The 27,843-nt window shown below is 53.2% G+C and overlaps 13 protein-coding genes across 13 annotated transcripts in view; 9 read left to right on the forward strand and 4 right to left on the reverse strand.

Moving 5' to 3' along the window:
- Positions 1-257: 257 nt before the first annotated feature.
- Positions 258-1,803, forward strand: CC84DRAFT_1165337 (uncharacterized protein). The gene has a single exon (XM_018178692.1). The coding sequence runs from the start codon at positions 433-435 to the stop codon at positions 1,519-1,521; it is 1,089 nt and encodes a 362-aa protein (XP_018035354.1). The 5' UTR covers positions 258-432; the 3' UTR covers positions 1,522-1,803.
- Positions 1,610-3,256, reverse strand: CC84DRAFT_811301 (NAD(P)-binding protein). Its single transcript, XM_018187522.1, has 3 exons — positions 2,575-3,256; positions 2,298-2,440; positions 1,610-2,250 (listed from the first exon to the last, which is right to left on the reverse strand). Exons 1-3 carry the CDS (start codon positions 3,023-3,025, stop codon positions 1,699-1,701), a joined length of 1,146 nt encoding a protein of 381 aa, XP_018035355.1. The 5' UTR covers positions 3,026-3,256; the 3' UTR covers positions 1,610-1,698.
- A 231-nt stretch (positions 3,257-3,487) lies between these two features.
- CC84DRAFT_1187878 (NAD(P)-binding protein) lies at positions 3,488-4,511 on the reverse strand (the record flags this gene model as incomplete). Its single annotated transcript, XM_018180960.1, has 2 exons — positions 3,488-4,348; positions 4,413-4,511. The coding sequence occupies 2 exons, from the start codon at positions 4,509-4,511 to the stop codon at positions 3,488-3,490; spliced, it is 960 nt and encodes a 319-aa protein (XP_018035356.1).
- A 2,636-nt stretch (positions 4,512-7,147) lies between these two features.
- Positions 7,148-9,069, forward strand: CC84DRAFT_1148058 (MFS general substrate transporter; the record flags this gene model as incomplete). The annotated part of the gene is made up of 3 exons (XM_018176617.1): positions 7,148-7,429; positions 7,479-7,838; positions 7,905-9,069. Exons 1-3 carry the CDS (start codon positions 7,278-7,280, stop codon positions 9,067-9,069), a joined length of 1,677 nt encoding a protein of 558 aa, XP_018035357.1. The 5' UTR covers positions 7,148-7,277.
- Positions 9,070-9,681: 612 nt separating this feature from the next.
- CC84DRAFT_1177119 (HbrB-domain-containing protein) lies at positions 9,682-13,464 on the forward strand (the record flags this gene model as incomplete). The annotated part of the gene is made up of 5 exons (XM_018180266.1): positions 9,682-9,715; positions 9,779-10,266; positions 10,342-10,664; positions 10,720-10,776; positions 11,004-13,464. The coding sequence occupies 5 exons, from the start codon at positions 9,682-9,684 to the stop codon at positions 13,462-13,464; spliced, it is 3,363 nt and encodes a 1,120-aa protein (XP_018035358.1).
- A 4,252-nt stretch (positions 13,465-17,716) lies between these two features.
- CC84DRAFT_1165343 (uncharacterized protein) lies at positions 17,717-18,530 on the forward strand. Its single transcript, XM_018178693.1, has one exon. The coding sequence runs from the start codon at positions 17,887-17,889 to the stop codon at positions 18,412-18,414; it is 528 nt and encodes a 175-aa protein (XP_018035359.1). The 5' UTR covers positions 17,717-17,886; the 3' UTR covers positions 18,415-18,530.
- Positions 18,531-19,228: 698 nt separating this feature from the next.
- CC84DRAFT_1165344 (uncharacterized protein) lies at positions 19,229-20,743 on the forward strand. Its single transcript, XM_018178694.1, has 2 exons — positions 19,229-19,486; positions 19,542-20,743. Exons 1-2 carry the CDS (start codon positions 19,396-19,398, stop codon positions 20,486-20,488), a joined length of 1,038 nt encoding a protein of 345 aa, XP_018035360.1. The 5' UTR covers positions 19,229-19,395; the 3' UTR covers positions 20,489-20,743.
- Positions 20,744-20,824: 81 nt separating this feature from the next.
- Positions 20,825-21,526, reverse strand: CC84DRAFT_1218393 (uncharacterized protein; the record flags this gene model as incomplete). Its single annotated transcript, XM_018182990.1, has 1 exon — positions 20,825-21,526. One exon carries the CDS (start codon positions 21,524-21,526, stop codon positions 20,825-20,827), a length of 702 nt encoding a protein of 233 aa, XP_018035361.1.
- A 750-nt stretch (positions 21,527-22,276) lies between these two features.
- On the forward strand, positions 22,277-22,723 carry CC84DRAFT_1055717 (sister chromatid cohesion protein Ctf8; the record flags this gene model as incomplete). The annotated part of the gene is made up of 1 exon (XM_018173537.1): positions 22,277-22,723. A coding segment is annotated over one exon (447 nt), but the record flags the coding sequence as incomplete, so codon positions are not given.
- Positions 22,724-23,224: 501 nt separating this feature from the next.
- Positions 23,225-24,126, forward strand: CC84DRAFT_1165346 (uncharacterized protein). The gene is made up of 2 exons (XM_018178695.1): positions 23,225-23,419; positions 23,473-24,126. Exon 2 carries the CDS (start codon positions 23,651-23,653, stop codon positions 24,050-24,052), a length of 402 nt encoding a protein of 133 aa, XP_018035363.1. The 5' UTR covers positions 23,225-23,419; positions 23,473-23,650; the 3' UTR covers positions 24,053-24,126.
- Positions 24,127-24,305: 179 nt separating this feature from the next.
- CC84DRAFT_1165347 (uncharacterized protein) lies at positions 24,306-25,254 on the forward strand. The gene has a single exon (XM_018178696.1). The coding sequence runs from the start codon at positions 24,393-24,395 to the stop codon at positions 25,146-25,148; it is 756 nt and encodes a 251-aa protein (XP_018035364.1). The 5' UTR covers positions 24,306-24,392; the 3' UTR covers positions 25,149-25,254.
- Positions 25,255-25,382: 128 nt separating this feature from the next.
- Positions 25,383-25,997, reverse strand: CC84DRAFT_1165348 (uncharacterized protein). The gene has a single exon (XM_018178697.1). The coding sequence runs from the start codon at positions 25,934-25,936 to the stop codon at positions 25,775-25,777; it is 162 nt and encodes a 53-aa protein (XP_018035365.1). The 5' UTR covers positions 25,937-25,997; the 3' UTR covers positions 25,383-25,774.
- Positions 25,998-26,172: 175 nt separating this feature from the next.
- The window catches only part of CC84DRAFT_1165349 (uncharacterized protein), a 3,102-nt gene continuing 1,431 nt past the window's right edge, over positions 26,173-27,843 (forward strand). Inside the window, exons 1-3 of the mRNA XM_018178698.1 lie at positions 26,173-26,274; positions 26,340-26,490; positions 26,544-27,843. Coding sequence (XP_018035366.1) covers positions 26,184-26,274; positions 26,340-26,490; positions 26,544-27,843 — 1,542 coding nt within the window. The 5' untranslated portion in view covers positions 26,173-26,183. The remainder of the gene's footprint in view (positions 26,275-26,339; positions 26,491-26,543) is intronic.

Consider the following 27,843-nt stretch of genomic DNA (forward strand, 5'->3'; position numbering starts at 1 on the left):
CAACCATAGGTGAGAGTTAAAATAATCATGCCTACCCTGTTGCACTATTGTATTGATCATTCAGGCAACATCCATCATTTCGCCCAACGTGCGCGAAACCCAGAACCAGGCCTTTCCCAAAAGAGCTAGTTAGACTTACGCCCTTGCCTCCCTATTGGCTGCTGCCTGAGAGACCCTGACCTCCAAGTTTGCCCTCGGTAGGATTCGCGCAAATATAATTCTCGCGGCGCAGCATCGTGTTCACGACTCACAACAATGTTTCGGTTCCTCACTAGAACGTTAAGATGGCCTACACGACTCATCATATGGCTGTTCTTCCTAACGCTTCCACTGACCATATTTCCTATTTTCTTCGGCACCATCAACGGCATTTCTTTCACGCTTTGGTACCAAAAACACATTGACGATAATACCAACAAGCTACTGGAAGATATGAAGGACGTTCTGGAGGATTGGGGTGTAGGAGGAGATGCGCCATCATTTCGCAAGTTCATGGACACTTACAACGATTTCCACCTGGTGAGGGTCAACAGCAACGATTGGTTGCATAAGCTCGGTTTCGTCCTTCCACGCGAGTACAGCAGTCCCAACGATCTCACCATTCCCATCGACAAGCACGCAAATCTTGAAACCCTCATGCGGGATACTTCTTGTCGCACCCATGCTGGAAAACCCCGCGAACAGTGGTTGTACCTTTCTAATCTGGCGTTTCCGGGATTTAACACTTGGGACACGGCTTTCAACGGTGTGCTGGAGTACGTCCATGCTCATCCGACTTTGAATGAGAGCGGCTTTCACTTCGCCATGTGTGGCGATACTGCAAGTTTCCTGTGCGGCGTCTGGTCCACCCAGAGTCCAGCGCTATTACATTTCCAGGTCGAGGATGGTCCCCCAAACCCAGAAGACCTAGAGGAAGGTCTCACGTACTCGGCTCAATGGAGACACCTTCGTCCGGTAACAGTCAGGCTTATCGAGTTCCCCCTGAAGGATGAGTTTACTGGCCTGCCCATATCCACTTTTCCTAGTCCTAAGCAGCAGATGCTGTCCATGGTGGCTGGAGACCGGCTGTACGAACAAATCGAACCTTACGACTCCTGGGTGCAGACGGGAAAGAGATTCTCCGAATACGTCGAGAAGTCATACAAAACACCAGGCACTGTGCTCCACTACGTGGACAATGTCGACGAGTGGATGATAGAACATGTGACGAAACCTTTAGGTGTCGAAACTGGGCTAGTGGTTATAAGCCAATTCGTTTTTCAGGTCTCCATACTTGGCTCGAGTCTTGTTTGTTCTACGATTCGGAGCATCTCTTACCTGATCGACAGTTTTCTCGGCCGACCAGGGCTTGGAGATCAGGCTCTGGCCGAACTCAACGTGGATCAAGACCCGGAAGAAGATTTCTGGGCAAACTTAAAGAAAGATTTGAACGAAGTGATAGCAGAGTCGAAACGTCGCAAGGCAGAGGAGCAGAGTTCATCTGGAAATCCGGACACGTCAATGACCATCACTACAACTTGAAGCATCATTGTATCGGTCAAGTGGCTTGCTAGGGGCGCAAAATCGCTTTGGTTGTGGTACGACCATTGAATAGAGACGAAATAATCGACTAGGATACATAGGAGCAATTTCCACCACTTCCAACCAGCAGTTTAGTCATTCTGAAAGAAGCAGATGCAAACCCACCATGAGTCACGTTCACTGCTTCAAAGTGTTTCTTCGACCAAGCCCGCTTACCATGTCTTGCAGCCACAGTGGCCATGTTCGGATTGAAGTCCACATCTCGGCCCCTGCCGGGACAACAAGACGTCCACTCCTAGCCTTCAGAACTTGCTCAACAACAGCATCGGATACTTCGACCGGTGGACGTGGTTTGATTCCCCGCTTGGCCAATGCTTCCTCAGCGCCAGCTAAAATGCCTGTCTGGTACCATGAAGGATGGACAGACGTTGTACATATGGCTTCACCGCCGACGTAAATGCGTTGAAGCTCTCGGCGAAGGCCTGAAGGTTGTGAACAATCATTATGTGGAAGACCTGAGGGGAACTCACCATCGTTGAGGAAGAGAGCTCCAGTCTTTGTGCAGGAATAGTCAACAAGGCCTTCGCCCGCTACAAAAGATGCCATGGAGGCGATTGTAACAACGTGACCTTTGCGCATGCGAAGCATGGCTGGAACAAATTCACGAATCAAAGTAAAATGTGCGATAATGTTGATTTGGAACAGCCTATCGGTTTCTTCGTTGGTGGTCTATATTTTTGTTAGTCTCCTTGCGATGTGAGTGAAGATTCGCTTACTTCGAGTATGGACTTCTTGTTAGCAATGCCGGCATTGTTGATCAGAACAGTGGGGTCGCCATGTACTCTCTTTACATCAGCACAAGCCTCCTCCACCTTCTTGAACTTCGATATATCGAGCCGGTAGAAGTGTACACCGGGCACTGGGCCGTGTCAGTGCATATGGTCAATCATACAGTGCCGTTACATGATAATCATTTCCCTAACGTCCCTAAAAAAGGGCAATCATGGGCGAGTAACTGGCAACATCTCAGGAACATCCTGTTGGAAAACTCACGTGTCTCCAACTCTGGTGGCAGGTCATTCACGTCGAACACAACAACTCTTGCAAGGTTTGAGAAAGCCTTCACCATCTCGTACCCAAATCCTGAGCTGCCTCCGGTAATCACGACCAACTCTTGTTTCGTGGGACCGAACACGAACGGCTCGCCTTGTCGTCGCAGTGCCCAGCCGTTCAACGCAATACGATTCATTACTTGATTGAAACGACGGAGCACTCCGATGATGAAATATACCTTGAGAATGGCGATGGTCGTCGTGATGCGCGATGCGCCATTCTTCGCCAAGAGGTTCTTGCGGAACGGCTCGAGGATGCGTTCGCGGATGTGCACGGGACCGCGGGTGAGTATGTAAAGCAGAGGCCCGGTTATGAGGGGTTCATTTGTCACTGCTCTGAACACTTGAAATGGTAGGAGCAGAGACAAAGCGTTTCCTCGTAAGGTAGCCATGTCGTTGCCTTCTTCGTCTGGCTGCGTCTAGTGATGGTTCCTTGCTGAATGGAGGGAAGTATCACAAAGCGCACGACATGCGGCTTGGGAGTGGGACTAGAATAATCGAAAGGGCTTGCCAAAACATGCCGGAAGGACCAGGAAAAACAGCTTCCCCGCGGCGCGTACTACCAAGGCCTTCGCATGGGTGGGAACCCCGCATTCACTTCCGGGCGCGATTCAGCGACAGCGATGAACAAACAACTCGGTAGAGCGTCGGGAAGAATTGCCCAAAAGAAATTGTCCCCATCAATTGAGTAATCGGTTCTTGAAGAGATTGTGCGTTAAACGATCGCAGCGTTACCTACCTAATTGATTGAGAACGGCTGCATCACGTACCTCGGAACGTTGTTGGAGCGATCGACTCGTTGGAGTCGGTCGAACAATAGCCTCAGATCTGTTCTACACACCTTCACTATCCACCTATCCAACAATCTGACCTCCTTCCCCTCCTAGCATTTTAGCAATGGTCTCATCTATAGAAGTGGGTTCCCTTCCTGCCTCTCGCAACATAGTTTTGAGCGTATCATCCTTAATGTCGCATTCACCATTCTTCAAAGCTTCATAAGTACTGCTCCACCACTCGACCGAAGCCCTTTCAGTACCGCTTGCGGCGTAATGGTCCTCGTACTCTTTTTTTGACACAACCTTGAGGTGGATGTCTTGGCCCTGGGCACTGCTGACTTTACGCGCTATATCTTCCAGGGAGCAAGTCTCGGTTTGTGAAAGATATAGCGTCTTCCCCTTCCAGGTGTCGCTGGGCGCCGAGATGATTTGTGCCGTGCCGAATGCCATATCGGCGATAGACGTCCATGAAATGGGCCCATCACCAGCGACAACGACCTGATGTCTCTTTTCGTCCCGCAGCCGAAAGTAGTAGCCGAAGTACAGCGGCCAGCTCTCATTGTATAAACCCTCGCGGATGATGGTATAGTCCACTTTACCCTTGTCTGCGAGGTCGCTCAAGTATTTCTCCGTGCGTATATGCGCTCGCATAACACCCGCTTTTGAAGGGTTTCCGAAAGCCAAGGACGTGTAGTAGATGTGCTTGACGCCAGCCTTGACCGCCGCATCGATGGCTGCACGGTGGTGTGCTTCGCGGCCTTGCCACAGCGGCGCATCGTTGTAGTCCATGGAGATTCGCGGGGTGGAGACGAGGAACAGCTTCGAGCATCCTGCGAAGGCACGTTCGAGCGACTCAGGTTGATCGAAGTTGTTGTAGCGGACGGTAATGCTCTGGTCACGCAGAGCATCGAATCGCGCATCAAGGGGATCGGAGGATGTCTGGCCCATCGCGTCAGCTTGCGGCCTGGCTCGTCGCGCTCAGGTGGGCATTAGGCTGACTTACGCATACTACGAGTTCCGATGGATCGACGAGCTTATTCTCGAGAACAGCGTCGATGACGGCTTTTCCCAACTTGCCAGTTGCGCTGGTGAGAGCCAACATGGTCGGGGATATACGAGAAAGGAAGTATAGGTTGTTTCGTAAGGGAGATGCTCAGCGTGAGGATTGCTCCGAGGAGCACCTCCAGATCTTTATAGTATGACCATCGCAGACCCACGATTGTAAACCCTTGCACCCATGAGGTCATGCGATATTCCCATTGGACAAGTCGGGCGAGCTTTGGGTTTTGTGTTTCTGCGATGTAAACACCGAATTGCGTGATAAGCAAGGGATTTATAACGTCCTTCAACAGATCTAGGAGCGGATCATGATGGAACAAGAGACGGAGTTTGCGAAGCTGTCGTAGCGTGTTCAGATGCAAAAAGCACGGTTCGGCTTGGCTCGTGACGGATAAGACGCGGAAGCTTGGGCCACAGAAGCTATAGGTGCACCCTCAAAGTCAACAACCCACTCGTAACGACTGTATATCCTCTAGTAACGCATCGTATGGTACGTCTGTAAAGTTGAACCATGACAGGTTATCTTCGATGCCCACATACCTACGTGTCCCGTTTGCCGGATTCACGCGACATGACGAAGCCCGAGATTTCACCTTTGGTCGGGCCGAGCCTAAGCAGTGTTCGCTACTACCAAATGCCTCTTCTGCTGGAAAGACGGTCCTAACATGGCTCTGCCTGTCTTCATCATATTAGTAGGAGGCAGATGATTGCTCCCAATCCGATTCAAAAGAGTATGCAACGCAGCAATACAATGAGTGGGCCCCGGAATAAAAGCGACTTGCGACTTGAAGAGAAGTGGGAAATGTCACCAGCGCTCATTCACCGAGACGCGTACTGCATGACTCGTACGCCATCGGATATGCTGATATTACCAGGGACAAGCCAAAGGTAACACTTGAGGCTACTGCGCTGAACAAGTTGCGCGGCAATGTTTTATCAAGCATCGGCTACGTCCAGGTGATTTCGTCTATCCGTCGGTCAACCTTGGCAGTTGTTTCCTTGCAGCATCTGGCGATTTTGACGAGGTTATGCCACCATCCTAACATGCCTATAATGAGGTGCCATCAACACCCGCCTGCGTCAAGCAATACGATATGGCCATGAAGTTCAAGAAGGGTGCGCCGCCTGGGCTACCACTCGCGCATGTCTACCACGACGAGTGTGAGGTGCCATCTCCCACAAAATCCGGTTCAACCCCGCAAGCCGGTTGTGCCAACCTTCAGCCTAAGTGCAGCATATTCTGCAAGTATTAGGTGGTCGCCATATAAGAATTCCTAGCCACGAAGGCTATCAGGGGTTCCATAGCGTCTGCAAGCACGCATCACGCATGCGCTGACCACTAAGACCAACCCCTGAAGCTGATGATTCTCACCGGCCTTGCACAGCGTCAATTCACCCGTATGGATTAAAAGGCTTTCTGTTTTTTACTGGCGCCCAAAATACATCTAGAATCCAGTCCACCTACCAGAACCCAAGGATGTGATCCGGCTGCTACGAACGTAGGAGATCGTGTGGCAATCAAGCGTTGGTGATGTCGAGCACTGACCGCGTGAAGGCGATTGCGCGTCCTCCAACATACAAACGTCTGATGTTCAAACGGGACGCAGGCATCAGTCGTACTCTCCATTTTACCTAAGGCCTGGATCGATCTGGAGTGCGCACACCTACGAACAAGCCGTCAAGAAAGCCGATGCAGACTGGGTTGTAAGGGTGAAAGAAGCTTCAAGTCGCATCTATGGGTCGAAATCTCGCGATTCATAAAAGAAGAGACGCCCAAAAAGATCTGTCGAAGACGCAGAAAGGGCAAACAGCTGGGGGAGGATGACTTCATGTTCATGATTGTGCCACCGATCCTCATCTTGATGTTCACTGCTTGAGTTGCATGATCCACGACAACATAACCACGATGGTGAAGAAAGTGTACCTACCGTTGGATTTGGGAGCTTTCCACAGCTTTTCGGCTATGCGCACTCGATCCAAAGGGCGCGCTGTACTGACGCTCGTAGAGATCCTGTTGGACATCGATGGATACCCTCGAAATTGCTGCCACGACCAGCTGGGCAAGGCAATCTGCTCGTTTTGGCCCCACGGGATCAGACGGAAGTCAACATAGCTTTCTCCGTCGTCAAAGCTGGAACATGGCGCGAGGCGTTGGGGTAGATGGAGTCTGGATCCCGGCACTGCTGTGGACATTTGCGACGCTGTTCTTGGGTTTCGGCTGACTCGGTCTGTGGGGCGGGCAGTACATTTGCGGGGAAGCGCCATGTCTCCACAGCCGCGCTCGGTTTTGGGGAATGTCTTGGGAATCTTCAACAAAGGTTCACCACCAAATTCTTCTTTCGGAATCGGTCGCAGGGCTATGTATCCAAATAACAGAAAACAAGATCCTGTACTTTCGCGGCAGGCGACTATATGCGATCGCTGACCCTGCAGATTGTTGAGCTCTGGAAGAATGATGCCCTGTACTTGCACTCTTGTGCAGACAGGGGCTCTCCAACGCTAAATCGCCGCATCCGAACAAACGCCTGCTCGTGTGGGGCATAGTAGCTGCACCCCACAGGGTCTGCAGGCCAGCGGATGGCCTGTGTACATCTGATCAATTCCCCAAGGGACTGGAAGCGCACCAAGACGCCATGGCACGGCCTAGCTTCGCATTATGTATCAGGTCCGCGTCCTGTGCCCATGCTGATCTGGATCCTTCATCCTGCGCGAACTTGCGCTTGCATCACCAACTGTCAACAATACTCCGCATCGTGACCCATCTCTACCCTTATCGCTCACGGTCATCTCATTGATTGCCCACACCATCATGGGTTTTCTTGGGGTCTTGGAGGATAAACACCTTCAGCATGTCCCGGCCACCGTTGTCCTAGCCGAAGAGGAGAATCAAAGAACAGAGGCGACCGCAGGCTTGAAGCACGGTACGGGCAAAGATCAAGATATTGTCTTGATTCCCCAGCCGTATGCTCCCCAGAGCGCCCACTCCGTTTTCAATTCTGACTTCCATTAGCTCCGAGGATCCTAACGATCCATTGAATTGGCCAACTGCGAAGAAACTTGTCATCATGGCAGTCATTTCGTATGGGTCCATTCTTTACGCCGCCGTACTCGCTCCCCTTCTCTCGCCAGCATTGGTCACGATTTCGCTAGACTTCCAAGTCGCTGTAGCTGACATCACGGTTATCTCGGGATACATGCTTCTGGTAACGGCAGCTTCGGGGCCTTTTGTGTCTGCTTTCTCGCGCAAGTGGGGAAAGAGACCCATTCTTATCGTCTCAAGCGTTTTCGGCTTGATAGGAACCGTCATTGGGAGCGCTACCCACAGCTATAACGGCCTCTTGGCGGCGCGTATCGTACAGGGCTTTTCAATGTGAGTGCAGTACCACAGCATCGCAGCTTTCACAGTCGATTTGTAGGTTGCGCTAACTTGATATAGCTCTGCTTTCGAGTCACTTGTCGTATCCATCATTGGCGATCTTTTTTTCGTGCACCAGCGTGGTATTTGGGTGACCGTTATCCAATTCATCCTAGGAGCCGCCAGCAACTTCTCGGCTATAATTGTAGGCCCTATCACGGCGAATCTCGGGTGGCGCTATCTTTTCCATATCCTCATAGCCTTCACTGCCCTCGAGACCGTCTTGCTCGTGTTCTTCGTCCCGGAGACAGCCTACATCCGTGACCGTCGATACGAAATCGACGAGCTGGCCGTCGATAATCTCTCTGAGCTCGCAGCAGTCGAGCGTCGTCACGCTGGAGGTGAGAAAGAAAAAGGCTCTGACAACGACATTGTCCGTGTAGAGACCACGACTTCCATGCCGCCTGCATTCCGACCAAAGAAGACGTTTGTCCAGGAAATGTCCGTGTTCAATGGTACCTTCTCCGACGACAACCTCTTCCAGCTCTTGATCGCTCCATTCGCTGTATGCACCAACCTCGCCATCCTCTGGATCGTCATCGTTACAGGCGGTCTGACCGCCTTCTTTGTGGCGCAATCCTATGACATGGCGCAAATCTTCATGGCTCCCCCGTACCTCCTCTCCGCAGCCGGAGTCGGCTACTTGTCTCTCGGTCCCTTCATCGGCGGACTACTCGGTGCCATCTTTCTCGGCGTGACGCTTGATCCTTTGATTAAGTGGTGCGCAAAGAAGAACAACGGCATCTACGAGCCGGAATACCGCCTGCTCGGTATGATTCCCGGGTTGCTTACAGGTGTCGGGCTTATGGTTTTCGGCTACATGGCCGAGAAGCACTACTCGTACTATGCGACGGCGACGTTCCACGGTATGGATCTGTTTGGGATATGCTGTGCGGCCATCTCCACTTCTGCATATGCCATCGACGCATATCGCGACATGTCGTCCGAGATTTTTATCGCGGGCATGGTGTTCAAGAACTTCGTTTTCTATGGCTTCAGTTACTTTGTCAATGATTGGACTGCGACAGAGGGCCCAGCCAAGGTGTTCTATGTGTTTGGAGGTCTGAGCTTTGCCATGGTGGGCACTGCACCGATTTTCTTCTTCTGGGGGAAGAGGTACAGGAGCTTCTGGCACAGGCATAATTTGCTGGAGAAGTGGGGAGTCAGGACGCACGCGGAGCTGTGAATACGTCTTGGAGGTTGATAAGACAACGTGATGCGGGTCCATCTCAATCTGAGGGTTGGAAGCCATTAAGGTAGCACTTTGCTTTGAGACGCATAGCTGATTTTGGTGGCTTTTTGGTGTACCTTGAGTACCTAACTTTGTACTGCTACGCGAATAAAATCATTCACCATTCTTCCTCAACTTGAGCAGATCCAGAACCCATAGTATCGTGCAGGCAGTGATATGAGTGGTCGATTGGTCCGTCGGTACACCGACACCTGCTTCGGAACACCGACGCTAGTGGCGATAGGGCGCCACTAAATCCGGGCTTGCACAGAACGCTTAGCAACTTGAGTTCAGTTACAGTCCTCGATGTGTTGTCTGTTCCCCTGATTGGAGGTATCAATGAGACTTTGTGACCGATACGTACTGCTGCGGGTCCAGAGATAGAAGTTTTGGGGCTGAAAAAGTATATATATGCTCTCTTCGGCCACTTGCCTCTTTCCATTCCATCATCAACTTTTCAGTTCTCTAATAGATAAGTCTTGCCACAAAGAAAGAGTAATCGAACCAGGACTTCGATATCGTACTCCTAGCACAAGTTCCAAGCTACACAAGCACAGCTTCTATACGATGTCTACCAAAGACCAAGAAGAGAAGCCCTACCGTAAGTGTTACTTTCAAATTGAATCACGTCCACACACAAACTCTAGACACTGACTTTACGCAGAGCAAGGCTGGCATCCCTCAGTCACGGCCAATCATGCCACTCGCACGGCTGAAAACGAAGCAGCCTTTCTCCTTCCGCGTCTCAAACCCAACTTCCACATCTTGGACATGGGCTGCGGTCCCGGCACCATCACCACGGGACTTGCAAACCATGTCCCGCAAGGTTCCATCACTGGCGTCGACCTCACACCTGAAATCATTGCCCAGGCAAAGCAGCTCGCAGAGCAACAGAATGGAGGTGCACCTAAGAACGTCGAGTTTTCTACGGGCAATGTGCTCGAGGGCCTGCCTTTTGCAGACGAGACGTTCGATGTCGTCTGGATGAGCCAGGTGCTTCTCCATATCCCAGAGCCGGTTAAGGCGCTGAAAGAATTGAGGCGGGTGCTGAAGACGGGCGGTTTCATCGCCGATCGCGAGGGCGACTTCCCGTTCCACTGGTACCCGTACCTCCCTGGTCTGCAGTTGAAAAGCAAGTACCAATACGAGATGGTAAGAGATATTCTCTCGATTTCTACTTTCTGCTTCAGCAGGAGGCTTGGCAGGATGTGATTAACTGGAAAGTAGGTTATTACGCGGCGAAAGTCGTCGTCCGCTCAACCGCATCTACCTCCACATGGCCCGGACCATCGCAGCGGGTCGATGATACACGTGTGGGCACGCGAAGCAGGCTTCGATCCGTTGAAAATTGAGAAGAGTGCGAGGGTGACGATGTACAGCACTCCTGAGGAGAGGAAGGTGTATGCGGGGCACATGATTGCGAGGATGGAGCAGGGCGGGCACAGGCAGAAGTACGAGGCGCTTGGGGCGAGTAAGGAGGATGTCGACCTGATGGTGAGGGACCTGGAGAGGTGGAGGGAGGATCCGGATGGAGTGCATCACATTGTACAGTACGAGGTCGTGGCGTGGAAGTAGAAGGCAGTCATTTGACGCTTGTACCAGCAGTTGTGCTAGCAATGCAACGATCGTCTATCCGGCGGCTGGTGGCACAGCGAATTGTGGGTAGGCTAGGGAAAGGCCAACCGTGTCGTGCATGCAGTGTGCGTGGGGCTTCGGGGCAGCCCTAGCGGCGATCAATCGGCAACCAGGCCAGCAACGGGCTCGTCGTCAGCTTCGACGTCGCCTGTCTGTCCTCTGCTCTCCTTGCGCCGTCCGTTCTCGATACCCGCAGTCGTGCTGGCCACGATTGACCTGCCGTGTAGCATATGCCCGTGACACTGTTCCCGTAGCCTCTTCCTCCTTGCTGTACCGCGGCGCAGCCCGTCGCACGGCGCCGCCATGCAGTCGACGTCTCCTCCCCCGCAGACGCCCACGATCCAGCGGCCAGACGCCTTCGACGAGTCCGACAGCGACAGCTCGCAGGTCACGCTGCAGCGCCGCTCTCCCTTGCCGCGTCGCGCCGTCCGCTCCCCCCAGCCGCAGCCCGGCGACGCAACGCCCAACTACTCGCGCCCTGCACCCCCGCGCGACCGCGATGAGCCCGCCCATCCCGGGCCCCAGCTAGGACACCGCCCGCGGCAGCGCTCGCAGGGCTACTTCGAGCCCAGCCTGCCCTCGAACCAGGCCAGCATGTCCAACCTCGACGCCTCGCGCATCGCCGCCCAGACAGCCATGCAACCCCAGCACATGCGCAAGCGCTCGACGACCATCCCAGAGCCCGGCGCCTCCGTACCCTCGGCACGGGGGCCCTCGAGCCCGCCGCCCGTGCCCGGCCAGCACACAGTGACGTTCAGGACGAACGGCATGACGTACCAGAACGGGCTGGCCGGTGGGGGCAGGATGGCCGCAGCGTCTGCTGCCAACGCCGCCTACCCGCGGAGCCCTCTGCACTCACCCAACCTGCAGCAGCCGCCAGAGCACGGCTCGCCGAAGCCGGCGGCAGCCGACCTGGCCCAGCAACCAAAGGCCAAGGAGAAGAGCAAGATGAAGCTCTTCTCCAAGCCGAAGAACATCAAGACGGACAAAGGCCTGGAGCAGAAACACCAAGCCCTGCCGTCGCCCGGCAAAATCGGAATCGGCATCCACAGTTCGCAAGCGCTGAACCGCATGATGATGAACCCTTCGCAGACCAGCCTGGTGGAACCCAGCATGAGCAGTGCTGCGTCAATATATTCGACTGCGAACGGTTCGACATCGACGCTGGTCCCGCGGAATGACTCCTACCTCCCGACAGTGCACGAGAAGGACAGGGACAAGCACAAGCACCATTTCCTGTCGCGGCCGAAGAAGAAGGAGAAGGACGACCACATCCTGCCCTTGTCTTCGGCGAGCAGTACCTCGCGACTGGTCGACCCGAATGCCCCTCAGCCATTATACTCGTTTGCCGCGCCTGCATCGCCCGGACATGCTAGCAGCTTTGCCAACTCCGTGACTGGGCTGGACTTGAGGCATGGCGGGCGTCACCTGAGGCGCGCCAAGAAGGAAGAGAAGGCCTACTTGGATGCACAGCTCGAACCTGCGTTCCGGGATCGCAAACAATCCTTCAGCACAGATAGGTCGGAATGGCCGTCTGCGGGCAGTGTCGGCACTACACCAATGAGCACCTTCGGGCCTTCTTCCAGTGCTGCACTGTCACAATCCAGCGACGCCATGCATACCCTCGGAAGCTCTTTCAATCTGCCTGGGATAACTCCCGATGATGCTTGGCCGTTGTTGAAAGCCACACTTCTGCTCATCTTTGCAGGCGAGGACCCCAGGCCCCCAGTCGAGGATTTCAACGCGCTGGTTATCGTCCACATCAAACGGTGTATCCAGAAACGCTCGCCTATCATACTCATCGAAGATCTCAACGAACTTCTCATGACTGGGTTTGGCTCGCTAGATCAAACATTAAGACACGTTCCCGACGACCGACTGATTCCCCATCTGGTCGAGATGTGGATTGTAGTTTTCACCACCATCCTCCCTTTCATTCAAGCTGTCTTCTTACCATTGGATTTAGAGTTTCGCGGCTCGGGTATCATGTCATCCACAGCGGCGGCCGAATTCTGGGGTGTGAAACTACCAGATGAGATGAACACGAAATCCCCTGAAAACAAGAACATACCTATTCTGGGCGAACTCGATGTCCGTCGCATCACTCTACTTATGTTCCGCGATATTGTTATCCTACCACGGTTTGATACCCTCATGGCGATTTTCTCTCGTCTCTCCTTGGAAAATCTTAACGCAGGCCTCGAATCGCCTTCTCCGATCCCAGATGCCCGCCCTGGGACTGCAGGCTCAGAAGGAGCGCCACTAGGGAGTCTACAGTCTGCGTCACACAGCTCAGGCGGCTATCTCGAATCCACAAACAGCATGACTTCTTCCACCTTCGCCTCCACCCGCTCCCGCGCTACCTCCAACACCTCCGCCGGCTCCTTCTCCGCACACTCGATCCACTCCAATCCCTCGACATTCCTCCAGCCCGGCCAACACATTCCAGCCTCACTACGCGCGCAGCCCATGGACTCGGCAAAGGTCACGGAGACGGTGGGCAGGATGTTGCAGTGCGTCAGTGTGCTGGTCAGTCTGCAGTCTGGCGACGACGCGCAGGAGAAAATGAGCAAGTTGACTAGGGAGCTGAAGTACAACTGGCTAGGCAGAGGAAGAACGGGACGGCAGAGGCATGGGTTTGTGGGCGCGCGAAGAGGTGGGGCGGGACTGAATCTCGCGGCCGGCGGGGTGAGCATACCTGGGGTGGGAGCTTGACGTACAAGAGAAGGACACTGAAGATGGGACGAATGGCAACGTTGCGTACGATTTTGGATGTTCAGGGATGAGATTTCTTGGCGTACTGGAATACCCGCGGGATACTCGTTCAAGAACTGGGAACCGGCGAGCAGCGAACGAGATATATGGATGTATTTGCTATCAACAAGAGCATTGTTAAAGCTCTGGAGGCGTCGCACTTGATAACGTGGCCAGTGTAAGATATCTCCTACGTCTAGCGACAATCTCGCCCATCTATCTCTACTATGCCTGCTCTGGTGGTATCATACCTGGCGACTCGCTCGAGAAGCTATTCCTGATTTCAACGGAACGAGAGAAGCGTTACGATACAGGGTCCCTTGCCCAAGGTCCCCCTCTCCGACCATACTTCTTCTTGTACTTGTCGTCTGACCTTGGTCAATTCGTCTGGCGCCATGATGGGTCTGGGGCAGGTGCGGTGGGAGTGGGACGTCGATAGCGCACACCTGTAGTACGATTAGGCGCATGCTGTGATGATGTTACTTCCGGCTTGATCTCACGATCACTCACTCACCGCGGTGGGGCCGTAAAACGATCAAGTGCCAGAAGGCGCCTATCGTGGATATCAGAATCATGGTGAGCAACTGGAGGAGCGCGAGAACGTCCTGGCGAGACCAGCTGGAAGGAGTTGCTTGAAGTGCGCCCATAGTATCGATGGAGAATTTCTTGCAAAGATCGGTGTGGGTATGTGGGTAGAAGGAAGGAGTGAGTTAGTCTGGAGTGAATTGAGGTGAGACGATGTCTTCGAGTACGTGGGTGCGTTGGGGCCGACATGCTTATTGGGCCTTGTATGCCCGGTATGCCCGCAACAAGGGCATGAATGCCTGTCAGGTGGCTGTGAGGCTCAAGGTTGACCAATTACAATATTCCAGTCGTCCTTGTCTGGACCAATCAAGTTATGTCTACCGAATCAAACCTAGGCTGAACCGTTAGATTTTGACATGACCATGAACTCATTTCCAAATTTCAGGAAGAAGCAATTAAGCACCAGTGGATTGATTCAGCTTCGGACATCTAAACTTGAAAGGCAGGCAAACAGACGGGTGATACGAACGAGAGATGGACGATGATGGTAGCTATTATGGCGGTCAAATTCAGCAACCAGCAAAACCTTGCTCGGTATATGTCGCATGTCAGAATACATTCGACCTGGCTGCGAGCGGCCATTACTACCATAATTTGATTTGGAAACAGAAGTGGAGGCAACCCTGTGGAGACCTTCTATTCTGACGTTGTCGGTGAAGACACGGTTTTAAGATCGAAAGAATTTCGTGTGCAGGAACGCAAGAGGGCTTGACGCTTGGTATCCCTGCACGTTCACGCAAGAGCTTGGTACGTGAGATCAGGGGGACAGAAAGGTCAGAAGAACGGCGCAAGAAGACGTCTGCCTTTGTGAGTTTTCGAGCGGACTGCTCGCGAATATATAAGTCAATAACCCTATAACAACGATTCAAGATATCGATCCTTTCTATTGTATTTTAGTGACACGAAGGTGCTAGGCTCAGTTGGTCTGTAAGCAGACCATTACACTGATCTTCGCCCTGATACAGGGGTGTTTGCACAACCTGAGGCTGTAGGGTTTGGTCATTAGACACCAACTGAGGCTTGTGGCAGCAGAGTATACAGATTTTATCACAAAATCTTCTTGCAAACCTCGTTTTGAGAACTCTGGGATGTAGGGGGGACTTCTCTAGCAATTTCTGGGAAAATACACTATCGAGGTGAGTTGAAAGCTCCCAACTACTCCATAGGCGACTCGCTATGTAGTACTACTCTGCTACGACACTCAAAATTCTCATACATCAGCCTTGACAAAGAGGGAAACCGGAGAGTATTCTTCCTGAATGGCTCCGTATCGGGCAGCATAGGTGCTCCGATTACATCATTAGGAGGAGACGCTTTCAAGGCTGTTTGACAGACATTGGTGTTGAAATCGCAGTGTATGACGTGCTATGTCAGACTTAGCACCTCTTTACAATATACACAAGGGAAGAACTACCATGCAGGTTGCCCTGGTGCGGTGGATGGGTCCTGGTCAGCGTGTGGGCAGATACGCTGATGGTACTCGTCATGAATTATGAATCGATCCAGGCGAACGGTAAGTCAGTCAGTTCTGATTTCATAGTGAGATTCCCCCTCGTGAGAAAGCTTAGACCTACTGATTCCAAAGCGCACTACGAACAGTTGCCATGCGCAACCAACGAGAGGTAGCACAATCATGGCGAGAAGCTGAAGTAGGGAGAGGATGTCCTGACGGGTCCAGTGAGATTTGTCTGCGAGGTTTATTCGGCTTTGATTGGACGTTGAGCAGTTGGCTGGGGTCATTGTGCCGATGGCCGTGAATGAAACTGGATTTCGGCGATAATAGTGTGCTGAGTGGTATCGAATGAACGGAGGAGTTAGAAGAAGATAAATCGATCTTCAATATGAGACGGGATTTTCGGCTTGTATTCGTGCTTCTGCGGCTGCCCTCTTACGTCGTTCGGTCTTTTACTGTCAATAGCGACATTTGAACTTATCGCAGATATATGTAGCGGCCAAAGCCACTAAGCTCGAATGGGCAGCGATCTCGAAGGAATCCAAAATGTACCAGGATGGTCTCCGGAGGGGCGAAAGCTGACACGATGGTCTGCAGGACCAGCGTACATGCAGGGCCGTTAGCGTTGGCCTGCGTTACCAAAATGGGGCCGAGTTCTTACAGGAAACTTCGCGATCGGACGTGCTGAAGCTTGAGGCACTGTACTTGGAAACCTGTCAGGTTACTTGAGATCGTTGCTGTTGCATCAAAAACCGGGAATAGACGCGGGGGAGCTTAAGACAGACTCGAAAGTTGAATTGGAAAGAGCAAGTCTGAACAGGCGCTTGCCGCCCGGCGCTGTATATTGCCGTAGTAAGCGTGGAAGCCTCTGTGTCTCTCTCCGCAGAATCTCACCGGATCTGCACGGTGTGCGGCTACCGCGTCAAATTTACCAATCAAAACGCAAGTAAATTTCAATGTAACTGGAGGGCTATGTTCCAGTCTGAGGAGGGATGCCGACAGATAGCCTGTACACACGCGCCCGCCAAACAGCGCCGATACCCTGGAAGAGTGCCTGTTCAGTCCTCTGCAAATAGATTCTCTATAAGGGTCAAGCGGCAGATAGTCGACTGTAGCCGAATATAAAGCCGAATTTGCTGCTCGCGCGAGGCAATAGAGGTTTACGGATCGCATCCTATGCGAAATAATTGCTGCGGAATTGCTGCAGATACGCGGCCTGGCATGATCACTGTTAGCCTTCCAGCTGCCGGTGCACCATTCCCCAACTTTAGCGCCTCGCACTGCGGCACTTCATCCCTCAACTAGATCAAGTCACAGACCTGGTACCAAACAGAAGCCGCATCGAGTGACGTAGCAATGAGGAAGCAGATCTGGGACTACCAAAGGCTTACGGTAGGCTGTTCATTTCGACTAAATGTGGGACCTTGGGATGGTCCATGACTGAAACGATTGTGAGAGATCAGGAGGCATGATGCATACCTATCGTATCCCAATTCTACCGTGGCTTGTAATGTTGACGGACAGATCGATCGGCGCTAGTGCCGGTAAACTGGTGTTGATGTCCCAGGAGACCATGAGGCCTGGTGATTGGTCGTCAAGTGAAGACCGAGGCAACAATGAGGGCAGGGGATAAATTCGTAGCCGAGATGGGCAGAGGATTTCTGCAGAAAATTTTCTGCAGAAATTCACTGCCAAGGTGAGCCGATTCGAGCGTTGCTCGCCGGACAACTTTAGCAGTCATCGATCGCAAGTGGTGCATGTTCAACCGATGTATTTTGAGACAGTGAGTGAGCTATCGCAGAGCGGCATTTTTCAGCCTAGTAGACTTTCAATTGATGCTATAGGGAGTTTGGAGTAGGATGTATGCGAAAGCAAGAACGCAAGGCCGATGACTTGATCTAGTTCATATTTATCAGCGCACGCGTCTTCACACTCGAAATTAACTCACATTCGACAACGGTGTGACAAGTCAACAATGAAGCAGAGGTTGCATCGCCCTTGTTGACTTGAGATGTTGTGATGAAGCAAAGAATAACTGGAATGATCTCGCACTCCGCGCACGAAGGCTCCACGGCGCAGAATAAGCTGCTTGCTCAATTGCATATCGAAGTCTTCAAGTACATCATAAACATTGATATTAGAACACCTCCACTACCACAATACATAATGATTCATGGACTAATTACAGACTGGGTTGAGCCTAGCGCAAATGTTGCCTTCAGGCACCGCCGCCAGTGGTCACAGGTGATTTTCATCAAATCTGAGGCTCAAAAGAAAGCTGACCGGTGGCATCAACTAAAACACAAACTGGTCGAAGTGTCTCGAAATCGCTCCCCACACATACTATGACAGTCCTTTGGACGCTGCTACCACATACGGCTACAATAGTAACTACGAACACAATCATTGCCACCATTCCAACGTGTGTATCCCCTACTACAAGTACTGTGTACGGGTCTATTTCATTATGCGGAGCACCCGCGGCTACGTACCCCAGTCCTACAACCGGACAAATTACCTGCACACAACCTGCCGATGCGCCTTCTGAGTCCGTCAACGCTTTCCACCATATTGAGGCCGACGACACGCAAGGCACAGCATTCGAAGGATGCATCTTTGCGGGACCTAGTGATAGCACAACCCTAAGTCGCGGTACCCACCAATGCGGAACCAGCACCGGTGTTTCCCTATCATCGCGAAAGGATGCAGCCGCACGACTCATCGGATTCACGTACGCCGGAACGTATTCCCCCTTATTCCAGGACTACTTCATCACGCGCATCGCATCTACGGCGCAGACTGACATTCAATCCTGGGGCGTGTTGAATAATAGTGTGTTCACAACGTTGGGTGGATGTGGCGCGCAGGCCTAGCCAGGAGACAGCTCGCTTTGTCAGTGGTATACGTTTAACAGTAACAAGGTGCTGCTCACCATCACGCCTGCATATGCGGTCACTGAGACCGGCTCAAGCTTTCAGATCGCCGTCACCTCCAGGAGCCCTGACGGTGGCAGCTCGTTGCCCTACACTGGTGCTATGCTCTCAGGTAGTGGTGCACAATCCGATGCAAATGGCATGATCGAGTTCTCTGCCCCGCATTATCCTGGTTGTGATCAGTACAAGGCGACTGCTTCGGGGCAGGGTTGGTCTAATGCGTTCTACCTCAATGTGGTGGACAGTTCCCCGGCGATGATCGGATAAGAAGAACCAAGTGCTCGCAGCCTCCGTACAGTACAACTCAAAGCCGAAGAAACCTTCATTTCGAACTTTAATCATGATGTTTACTCATAATACGTCAATTGTCTTAGAACCAAAGTGTGCAGTCCCGGAGCCATCCTCTCAACTACACCCTTGACCTACATGGTTCCGCAGACCAAATGTGCACCCATGGTTCACAACATGTTCGCGATGAAACATCACTCGGTGGCTGTGCAGCCGTTCACTGGCCTGAAATAGCGGCATTAGAGCTGACTTATTGTGTGTGTACGACTTTGATTGGTTGTTGACGTACTAGCCACGCAGCAACCGAACGGCCTCCCCTGAACTACGACGCACGCCCCACTAGCTTCGTAATGCACCAACGCGTCTGATCCTAGGTTCCGCACGCGGTCCCGACGGTCCGATAGTTGGATACTTTGAGAATGCCTTAGAACAAACTCGGTACCAGAACTTCTCCACAAATAGCCCACCGAAAGGAGGCTAGGATTGCGTATCCTGGGTGACGTTGCTTTCGATAGTCCACAGCGAAGTTATGAATGTACAAAGGTACCAGCTCTCAGGAGTGTGATCTCGCCTTTTGCCTCTCAAGCAGTCCTTCGGGGGGTGTTTTGATTTTGGTTCCACACTGTCACTACGATGCAATTCCTACCATCAAGTCTACTCCCGCTGCTCTTGACGACCGTCGTAACTGCACAAACCACAACATCATGTAATCCAACAGAGAAAAGTGCGACCTCTAGAATGCACAACATCCGCTCTCGTTCAAAGCTAACACCTCCCAGCCTGCTCAGCAAACACCGCTCTCTCATCCAGCACCTACACCCACGACTTCACCACAGGCCTCGACTCCACCAACTTCAACATCACTGCCGGCAACGTAACCGCCACCTCCTCGGGCGCGCTCTTCACTATCACCAAATCCGGCGACGCCCCCACCATCCGCAGCAAGTGGTACATCTTCTTCGGACGCGTGTCGTTCATCCTGCGCGCCTCGCCCGGCACAGGCATTGTCAGCTCCGCGATCCTCCTCTCCGACGACCTCGACGAGATCGACTGGGAGTTCCTCGGCGGCGAGCCGGACGTCGCGCAGACGAATTACTTCGGGAAAGGGGAGTCCACCACGACAAACCGCGAGGTCGATGTCGCGGCGGCCGGTAGCCAGACTACTTCACACAACTACACTGTCGTGTGGAAGAAAGATCAGACGCAATGGCTTGTCGATGGCGTCGTGTTGCGGACGCTGACGGCGGACGAGGCGACCGCAGGCGGCAACAGCTATCCGCAGACGCCGATGGATGTGAGGATTGGGATCTGGGCTGGCGGCGACAGTGGGAATTCTGAGGGAACGATTGAGTGGGCGGGTGGCGAGACCGATTATAGTCAGGGTCCCTTTGAGATGGTACTAGAGAAGGTGGAGGTCGTGAATGACAATCCGGGGACGAGCTATACTTATGGGGACACGAGCGGAGATGCGGACAGTATCAAGGTTGATGGTTCGGGGACCACTTCGTCGGTATCGGCATCGCTGGGAACGAAGACGAGTACTGCAAGTGGTAGTGCTGGTATCAGTACGGATGTGACTACAGCGACGGCGACGACGACTGGGTCGATGTGGTGGACGGCCAGCGCCGAAGCACTTATCTCCAAGTCACAGTCTGGGGGAAGCCGAATTTCCGCCAGCTACAAATGGTACGGAGTAGCACTGGGCACGTTGTTGGCGCTGTTGTAGCTTTTTGCAACCCAGTTCACTTTAGTCAAATCACTCAACGTTGCAACTGTCATGGTTAACGTGATGAACAAGGACGAACTGCACTTCACTTACGCTCTCTTAACATAGGTAGGGTGAGAATGAGGATAACAGTATGCATTGAGCTATAATATCAAAAACAGTAGGACGCAAAATTGCGCAGACTGCCAGCAGACTCGGGAAAAGCTATGTCGAGCTATGAAGTGCTATGGCGCTGCAATTTAGACAGAAGAGAGAATCTCTGAAGCAATGAGTGGTGACCTTAGCGAAATGATCATGTAGTCAAGCATCAGCAGTCATGACGCAAATACCTTTGTCTTAACGCCAGCGTCCAATTGGCAGAGCGGCACGAGGTCTAGGAGTTTCGGACGCTTTCGCTGGGTCGTGGTAATACCGGCAACCATCTCGGTCCCTACACTTCCCCAAAGGCCAGTAGGAACAGTTCTTAGCACGCGAGGCCGACGGCTCTACGTAAACTGAGAGTTCGGACGCATTAGCAGGCACATTTTCCTTGTCCTTCTTGCGCCCAGTGCGGAAAGTCTCCTGATATTCCAGCCACTCGACATGAAGCGGATGCTTATGGTGCCATGCAGTCTCACCTATAAGGTGGTACGGCATTCTAGGGGGAGCATCAACTTCGTCCTTCTTGCGGAAAGCCTCCTGATACATCAGCCAGTCGGCATGAAATCTATTCTCAGGGTGTGCGGCATTGTAGAGTGAATTCTCTTTTATGGGTTGATCGACCCAATGTTTGAATACGGCTCCAATAGACTTGAAGGTCTTCTTTCCAATTTCGCCAATGTAATATGGACAAGGTTCCATGTCGTCAGGTCGCGATTCATCTGGCGTATTGTTGTTGGTTGGATCGACAATCTCATGGAGGGTTTCTACAGTAGTCGTGATAGCACCCTGCGATGTATCAGCCGTCATAGGGTCCTTACGAGCGGCCTTAGCGGGGGTAAGCGCAGCCTGTTCCTTTTTCTTTGCGGCCTTGGCGATGCGGTGTTTAGCTGAAGGCATCCTGACTATAGCCGTAGCATGGAAAAGGTAAACTTATTGGGTTGAATGGCTTGCTTGACGCTTTGAAGCCGAGAATGGGAAGAGTACGGACGCAAAGAGGCCTGTTTTTTGAGTAGATATGGTTGCCCTGGTGAACTGCAACCAGGTGTCCTGCTTTCTTCTGGCTTGCTGCGCTTGGCTTGGGCTGTTCAATTTTCTCTACGAGGCGCGTGGCACGCCTTTATATCGTAGAGGGTGCTGTGAAGGTAGCATTGTGATCGTGGGAGACAGGGTGTTGTTCTGCATTGCACTGTGAGTATAACATTCAAAGAAATAGCGTGACGAGCACAATGACGAGAGCTCACAACGAGGTGAGAGAGGCACCTGCCGAGGTGCAGGTAGGAACCATGGACTTGGTGCTGGACGTTGAAGCCTGCGTTCTACGTTAGTCGAAGTATTGATGTACCCCCTGGGACATCCCCCATGTCAAGTGGGGAGAGCCTGCCCCAGTTTACGTGAGCTGTGCGTGCATCATTCAAGTAGCGTCCGAGTATGTCAGAAAGCCGTTCGTGGCGCAGTCGTCACGTGTGAATGCGACGTTTCTGGACCTGTGGACGAGGGTGGAAGGAACCCCCCGCGGGGCGCGCACGGCCGGGAACGCGTCGCGCTCGCGCCCCGCCAAAATGTCGCCTGCAGCTGCACCTGCCCATTGACTGCAACTGGCCTTGTCACTGTCCCAGTCTCGATCCATTGTCTCGACAGCTTGGCGCTATGCCGACCATCCCCCTCCACCCACGGGCTCTTGCGCCGTCCTCGTCCGCCCATGCCTCCAATCCGCTTCCGCCGCTCCTCCGCACGCCCTCGGGCCTTGCGCTCCTGGAGCTTCAAGGCGATATTCGATTCCCGCCAGCGGCCGCGCAGGCCAGCACTCAAGTCGGCAAGCTCGTGTTCCCACTACACAACCCCGACCTCAACGGCGAAGACGACACGAAGTGGATGAAGAGGGTGTACTTGTACGTGGGCAAGAACCAGAGGATGGCCGGCGAGGTGAAGAAGCTGGGCAAGCCGTTTGCGGTGATCAAGAAGAGGGAGGCTGTAGAAAGTGAAGATGCAGTCATGGGTGGCGCTGAGGCGGCAAGCACGGGTGAAGAGCTTGAGATTGTCGAGATTGTGAAGCACAAAATTCTGTTCGCAACCCGGCCCGAGCCCGTCGGTGGTGGAGTTGAAGAGACGGTATGAGCGCCAACCATGCGCTCCCCCAAACATACTGTCGTCCGGAAACCGAAGCAAATTCAGATGCTAGCTGCTGGTCTGTCAGTACCTACGGCCGCGAATTGTACGGCAGCCGGCATAATTTCATCCGCGCATGTCGCTTGTGCCATCTGCGATACCACGCGCATCCAAGCACCACACTACAGTTCAACCCAGAGGCCTTATTCGGATTAAGCGTTGACAGCTTCTGGCTGGCGTAGCCTATGACATCTATTCCGGTACAACACATGCTCGCTTCACATCCTAGTCATTAATCTACCTGGATTCTACCGGCTGCCACGGTCCGACGGTATCGACATTGCGAACTTTAGATGGGTAACGTCACATGCACACACTTCTGGCCACGGTGCTCGATATACAAGAGGTCCGGAATTGCCCTGGACTGCTGTAGCCTCCACTACTTTCTCGACTGTCGTCCACATTGTTCAACTTCCCGGCTACATTGTGCACCAATATGCATCACTTCACCGCGGCCGTATTGACGGTGCTGTGCGGCACAGCCTCGGCCATTGTAGGAGATTGGCAGCAATGTACACGTTGTCCAGCCTAGACCAGAATCGTAGCTGACCATGGCAAAGGCGGAGGCACAAGCTACGCTGGAGACACGCAATGCGCCACAGGATCCGGTTGCGTTGTCATCAAGTCAGCACACATCTCCTCGTCTTCCTGCCCGCTCATCCTCTAATTTGCCCTAGTCCGTATTACTCGCAATGCCAGCCAGGCGCCGTGCCCGTTAACCCAGTCCCTGAAACCCCTACCACATCACAGGCTCCAGCCACGACAGGCACACCTGCTGGCGCGGGCCCAGGAAAGACGCTTCAAAGCGGATACTACTGGATTCGCGCCGTCGCAGCCCCCAATTACCATAAATACATGCAGACCAAGCCACTCTATGCCACCGGTTCGGCCCTTCTTGGCGACTACACGACAGCTGGTCAGTTCCAAGTTCAAGACGGGCAGCTCGTGCAGTTGGTATCCGCACCAGGCGAAGCGGTGAAGCTCCTTTATGCGCAAGTCTCCAAGACACGAAGCATCAACAATGCGTCTCTTGCTGTCAGTTTCACCGCCGAGAAGAACACGTATGGGACTTTCAAGTTTGGAGGCGATGACTTGCAGTGGAGCGGCCCCGACGTGACACGACCGAACCCAAGTGCGTGGTATGTGTGCACAGGACAGCAGATGTACATCAATCTCGGCAACTATGCGTACCAGACGCCGAGTGGTTGCGCTGACCAAACGATTCACTACTACAACGACAAGACGGCGAACAACTAGGTGGGTGGAGAAGGCAGTAAGAAGAGTCAGTCTAGGCTAGGTAGAATCGTTGAAATCACAATCGACACGTTCCATGACCACAACACGTAAGGCTGAATCAGCGAGTCGCATACGCCACATCTATTGTAGAACAACATAGCGGAAGCGGGTGCCTCGAACATGCAATCTATTTCCGCGCCAATGGCTTGAAGCGACATCGAAATATGCTTTTTCGGGGTTTTCCGTATGATCAGTCGCAAGGAAAGCTTAGGTGCTGCTGCCTAGCGCACACTCACTGTTCAAGGCGACTCTAAGACTTATAATACTGAAACTTGAAGTCGACCATCAGGCTATTCGCAAGATGTTTTCCCCTACAGATAGCTCCGCGCCACTTTCCATTCTCCCTCAGAACATAGAGATTCCATCCCTCAGTTCAGTAGCGCGCAACACGACCTTCAACTACTTCGGCCTAGTCTCATCCCCCCTCATCTCCCGCGCCGCACACTTCGTCTTTGTAGAAGCAGACGCCACCGACGAGGCATCACTCGCCACTGCATTGCAGGCCTTCCTGGACGCCTCGCACGCCGACTGCCCAGGCACCGCCGACGAAAAATCCTGCTGCTGGTTCACAATCCGACTATCGAAACCGCACAGCGGCTTCGATATTCCCCGCTGGCACCAGGACGGCCGTATGTACGCGTATGACGAGGGGCGCGAGGCAGTGGCGAGGAGTAAATACGCGCTTACGCTGCTGGGACCGCCCACGCTGATGCTTCCCGTGGAAGATGAGGTGTTTGCGATAATGGCACAAGGCGAGAAAGAGTGTCTTTGGTGGCAGGGGAAAGAGGAGGTTGAGAGTACGGAGGAGGAACAAGACCGAGCGTATGAGGCGTTGCGTGTATGGCTGGCTGAGAGACTCAAGGATGTAAAGTCGGTGGTCGTTGGGAAGGGGCAGGTGGTGAGGTTTAGTTGGGGGAGAGAAGATAGCCCGGTGCATTCTGAGCCGAGGATGGGAACGGACAGGGTGTTTATGACGGTGATGTTCGGCAGTGAAAGGGAGCTGAGGAGCATGTGTGAGATGAGAGGAGCAAAGTTTGGTGAGTTTGAAGACGTGTAGGAAGGAATGATCCAAAGTTTAGCATCGCGCCCGCTGCTGTTGGTTTAATGAAGGGAAAAATTCTGAAGCCCAGTAAGTTAGATACGAACCATTAAATCAATTTGCACCGACTCAACACAGCATGCGAGTGTGTTTCTTAGCAAATGACATGAGACAATCGTCTTGCCAGGGCATACTGTTCGAGACGATCCTCAATTGCCTTTCCTGTTTTCCACACAACGATTCCGCATGTCGCCATCTTTTTTGTATGTCTCACTTAAGCACTGCAAACTGCAGCGATACCATTTTGTGATTGTTTCGAGCGAGATCTACTGTATACACATAATCTGGTGCGTGAAAGAAAATCCGGGGGATCAAGCACGTACGATGAGAATAAGCGCCACAAATACACTGAGACAAGACGGAACTATTGAGTGAAGAGTGATCTTTCAGTGGAAGCGATGACATGGGTTTATGCAAATAGATTCGAGCGTCATTCCCGGTGGATTAAAGCTTGTTCTTGAAGTTTACCTTCCCTCTCTTCCTATGGTAGTTGTTACCGGTGTCCAGTAGTTAGCGACAGGCTGTAACGTCCGTCACGATTGTTCATCTTCCATGCTGCTGCCGAGGCCCAGGGAGTGGCCCCATTAAGATAGACGCAGCCTTGCATTGTCGAGCTTAAGTTGACTTGTTTGGAAGCTCTTTCCAAGGCCGCGGCCAAGCTGCACGTATTTGAAGCAGTCAACAGTGTTGTTAAAGAGTCCCACGAGAGTAACTACGCTAAGGGCTAAGCCAGCTACTTCTGCCATCTCATAGGCTAAAAATCGGGCAGAAGGATAAGCGATGAGGAATAGTAAAGAGAAGTATAGACTAATCAAAGCGACGTACTCTTTACACCTTATAGATAGGAAGGGTTGTAAATAATAAAGGGTTGCCATCAGCTTTAGCCGCAGCGCCAGCGACGCGGCTGAGGAGTGGCCCGCAGCTGGGCTGGGGCGCGCTTAGAGGTCTTCTGCCGCGCCTGCACCCATCGCAGACCCATCCGAGTACGTGGACATGGCCACCACCTTTGAGAGGTCGACCAACTTCGGCCTGCAGGTGGGAGGCAACTCCGGCCGCATCGAGGCCCACTTCCACCCCGCCGCTGGTAGATGACCTTGTCCGTCTACTGCTCCTGTACAAGCTCGCTGACCACGCCCTGTGCTCCTCCAGAACGACCAGAGACCCCACCGAGCCCGTCCTGCGTGCTCCCCTTCCGCCGCGACCCCGATTTCGTCAACCGCGGCACCCTCCTGGACCAGATACGCGAGAAGTCGACGGCGCCGGCATCCCGGATCGCGCTGGTGGGCCTGGGCGGTGTGGGGTAGGCGGACACGCTCTGGGGAAGGTCACGGTCACCGGCTGACGCAGGCACAGAAAGTCGCAGCTCGCCATCGAGCACTGCTACCGCACCGCCGAGCGGTCGCCGGAGACGTGGGTGTTCTGGGTGCATGCGAGCAATGCGGCTCGGCTCGAGCAGGGCTTCCGCGACATCGCCAATCGAGTCAAGCTCGCCGGGCGCAAGGACCCGCAGGCGGACGTATTCAAGCTAGCGCACGACTGGCTGCGCGACGAGAAGAAGGGGAAGTGGCTCCTAGTGCTCGACAACGCGGACGAAGCGGCCGTCCTCTCGCCAGTAACCCAGTTCCTGCCTCCAAGCAGGCACGGCGCTGTTATCGTGACCAGCCGGACCGAGCGGGCGACGTCGTGCCTTGTCGAGATTGGCGATGTCATACCTGTCAAGTCAATGCGGAAGGCCGATGCCCATGCTCTCCTGGCCAGAAAACTGGGAAGCGAGATCGAGCAGGATGGCATGGCTGAGCTGGCGGCAGCGCTGGAACACATGCCGCTCGCTCTCGTGCAGGCGGCCGCGTACATCAAGAAGCGCGCGCCGCGATGCTCGGTGCGGCAGTACCTGGACGAGTTCCGCAGGAACGACGATACAAAGACCAGTCTCCTAGACTACGAAGCAGGCAGTCTGCGCCGGGACAGGGAGGCTAAGAACTCTATCATTATAACGTGGCAGATCTCGTTCGACCATGTACGAGACGTGAGGGAGTCAGCTGCCAATCTCCTATCGCTCATGAGCTTCTTTGACCGGCAGGGGATACCAGAATTTCTTCTACACAGCTACGAAGAGCGACACGTAGGGCAGCGCAGCGTAGAGTCTAGTCAAGAAAGCAGAGAGAGGGAAGTCAGCAAACGTGCATTTGAAGACGACATCGTCATGCTGCAGGAGTTCTCTTTCATCTCCCTTACAAAGACTGCAGACGCCTTTGAGATGCACAGCCTAGTGCAGCTGGCTACCCGGAGATGGCTAGGGAGCCAGGGTCAGTTGGAGCAGTGGAAGCAGCGATACATAACGAATCTCTGCGCGGAGTTTCCGCCAGGACGGTATGAGAACTGGGCAACATGCCAGGCGCTGTTTCCGCACGCGACGGCAGTAGTAGAGCAGAGACCAAGAAACAAAGAGTGTCTTCAGAAGTGGGCGCTACTGCTGTACAACGCAGCGTGGTTTGCATGGCAGAGAGGAAGTGCGGGAGAGGCAGAGATAATGTGTGTACTTTCAATGGAAGTTAGGAAAGGGCTATTTGGCGAAGAACATATAGAGACATTAGACAGCATAGCGATGGTGGGGTTGGTGAAGAAGATGAAGGGCCGGTGGAAGGAGGCGGAG

The sequence above is a fragment of the Paraphaeosphaeria sporulosa genome (genome assembly GCF_001642045.1).
Source record: "Paraphaeosphaeria sporulosa strain AP3s5-JAC2a unplaced genomic scaffold CC84scaffold_6, whole genome shotgun sequence".
NCBI lineage: Eukaryota > Fungi > Ascomycota > Dothideomycetes > Pleosporales > Didymosphaeriaceae > Paraphaeosphaeria > Paraphaeosphaeria sporulosa.

Excerpts from the sequence above, each read along its gene's own strand:
- CC84DRAFT_1165337 (XM_018178692.1), top strand. The coding sequence starts at position 433 with ATGAAGGACGTTCTGGAGGATTGGGGTGTAGGAGGAGATGCGCCATCA.
- CC84DRAFT_811301 (XM_018187522.1), bottom strand. The coding sequence starts at position 3,025 with ATGGCTACCTTACGAGGAAACGCTTTGTCTCTGCTCCTACCATTTCAA. Across the intron at positions 2,441-2,574 it reads GCCACCAGAGTTGGAGACAC|TGCCCGGTGTACACTTCTAC; the intron begins GTGAGTTTTCCA and ends GACACGGCCCAG. Across the intron at positions 2,251-2,297 it reads ACAAGAAGTCCATACTCGAA|ACCACCAACGAAGAAACCGA; the intron begins GTAAGCGAATCT and ends ACAAAAATATAG.
- CC84DRAFT_1165343 (XM_018178693.1), top strand. The coding sequence starts at position 17,887 with ATGACAGTCCTTTGGACGCTGCTACCACATACGGCTACAATAGTAACT.
- CC84DRAFT_1165344 (XM_018178694.1), top strand. The coding sequence starts at position 19,396 with ATGCAATTCCTACCATCAAGTCTACTCCCGCTGCTCTTGACGACCGTC. Across the intron at positions 19,487-19,541 it reads ATGTAATCCAACAGAGAAAA|CCTGCTCAGCAAACACCGCT; the intron begins GTGCGACCTCTA and ends AACACCTCCCAG.
- CC84DRAFT_1165346 (XM_018178695.1), top strand. The coding sequence starts at position 23,651 with ATGCAGACCAAGCCACTCTATGCCACCGGTTCGGCCCTTCTTGGCGAC.
- CC84DRAFT_1165347 (XM_018178696.1), top strand. The coding sequence starts at position 24,393 with ATGTTTTCCCCTACAGATAGCTCCGCGCCACTTTCCATTCTCCCTCAG.
- CC84DRAFT_1165348 (XM_018178697.1), bottom strand. The coding sequence starts at position 25,936 with ATGGCAGAAGTAGCTGGCTTAGCCCTTAGCGTAGTTACTCTCGTGGGA.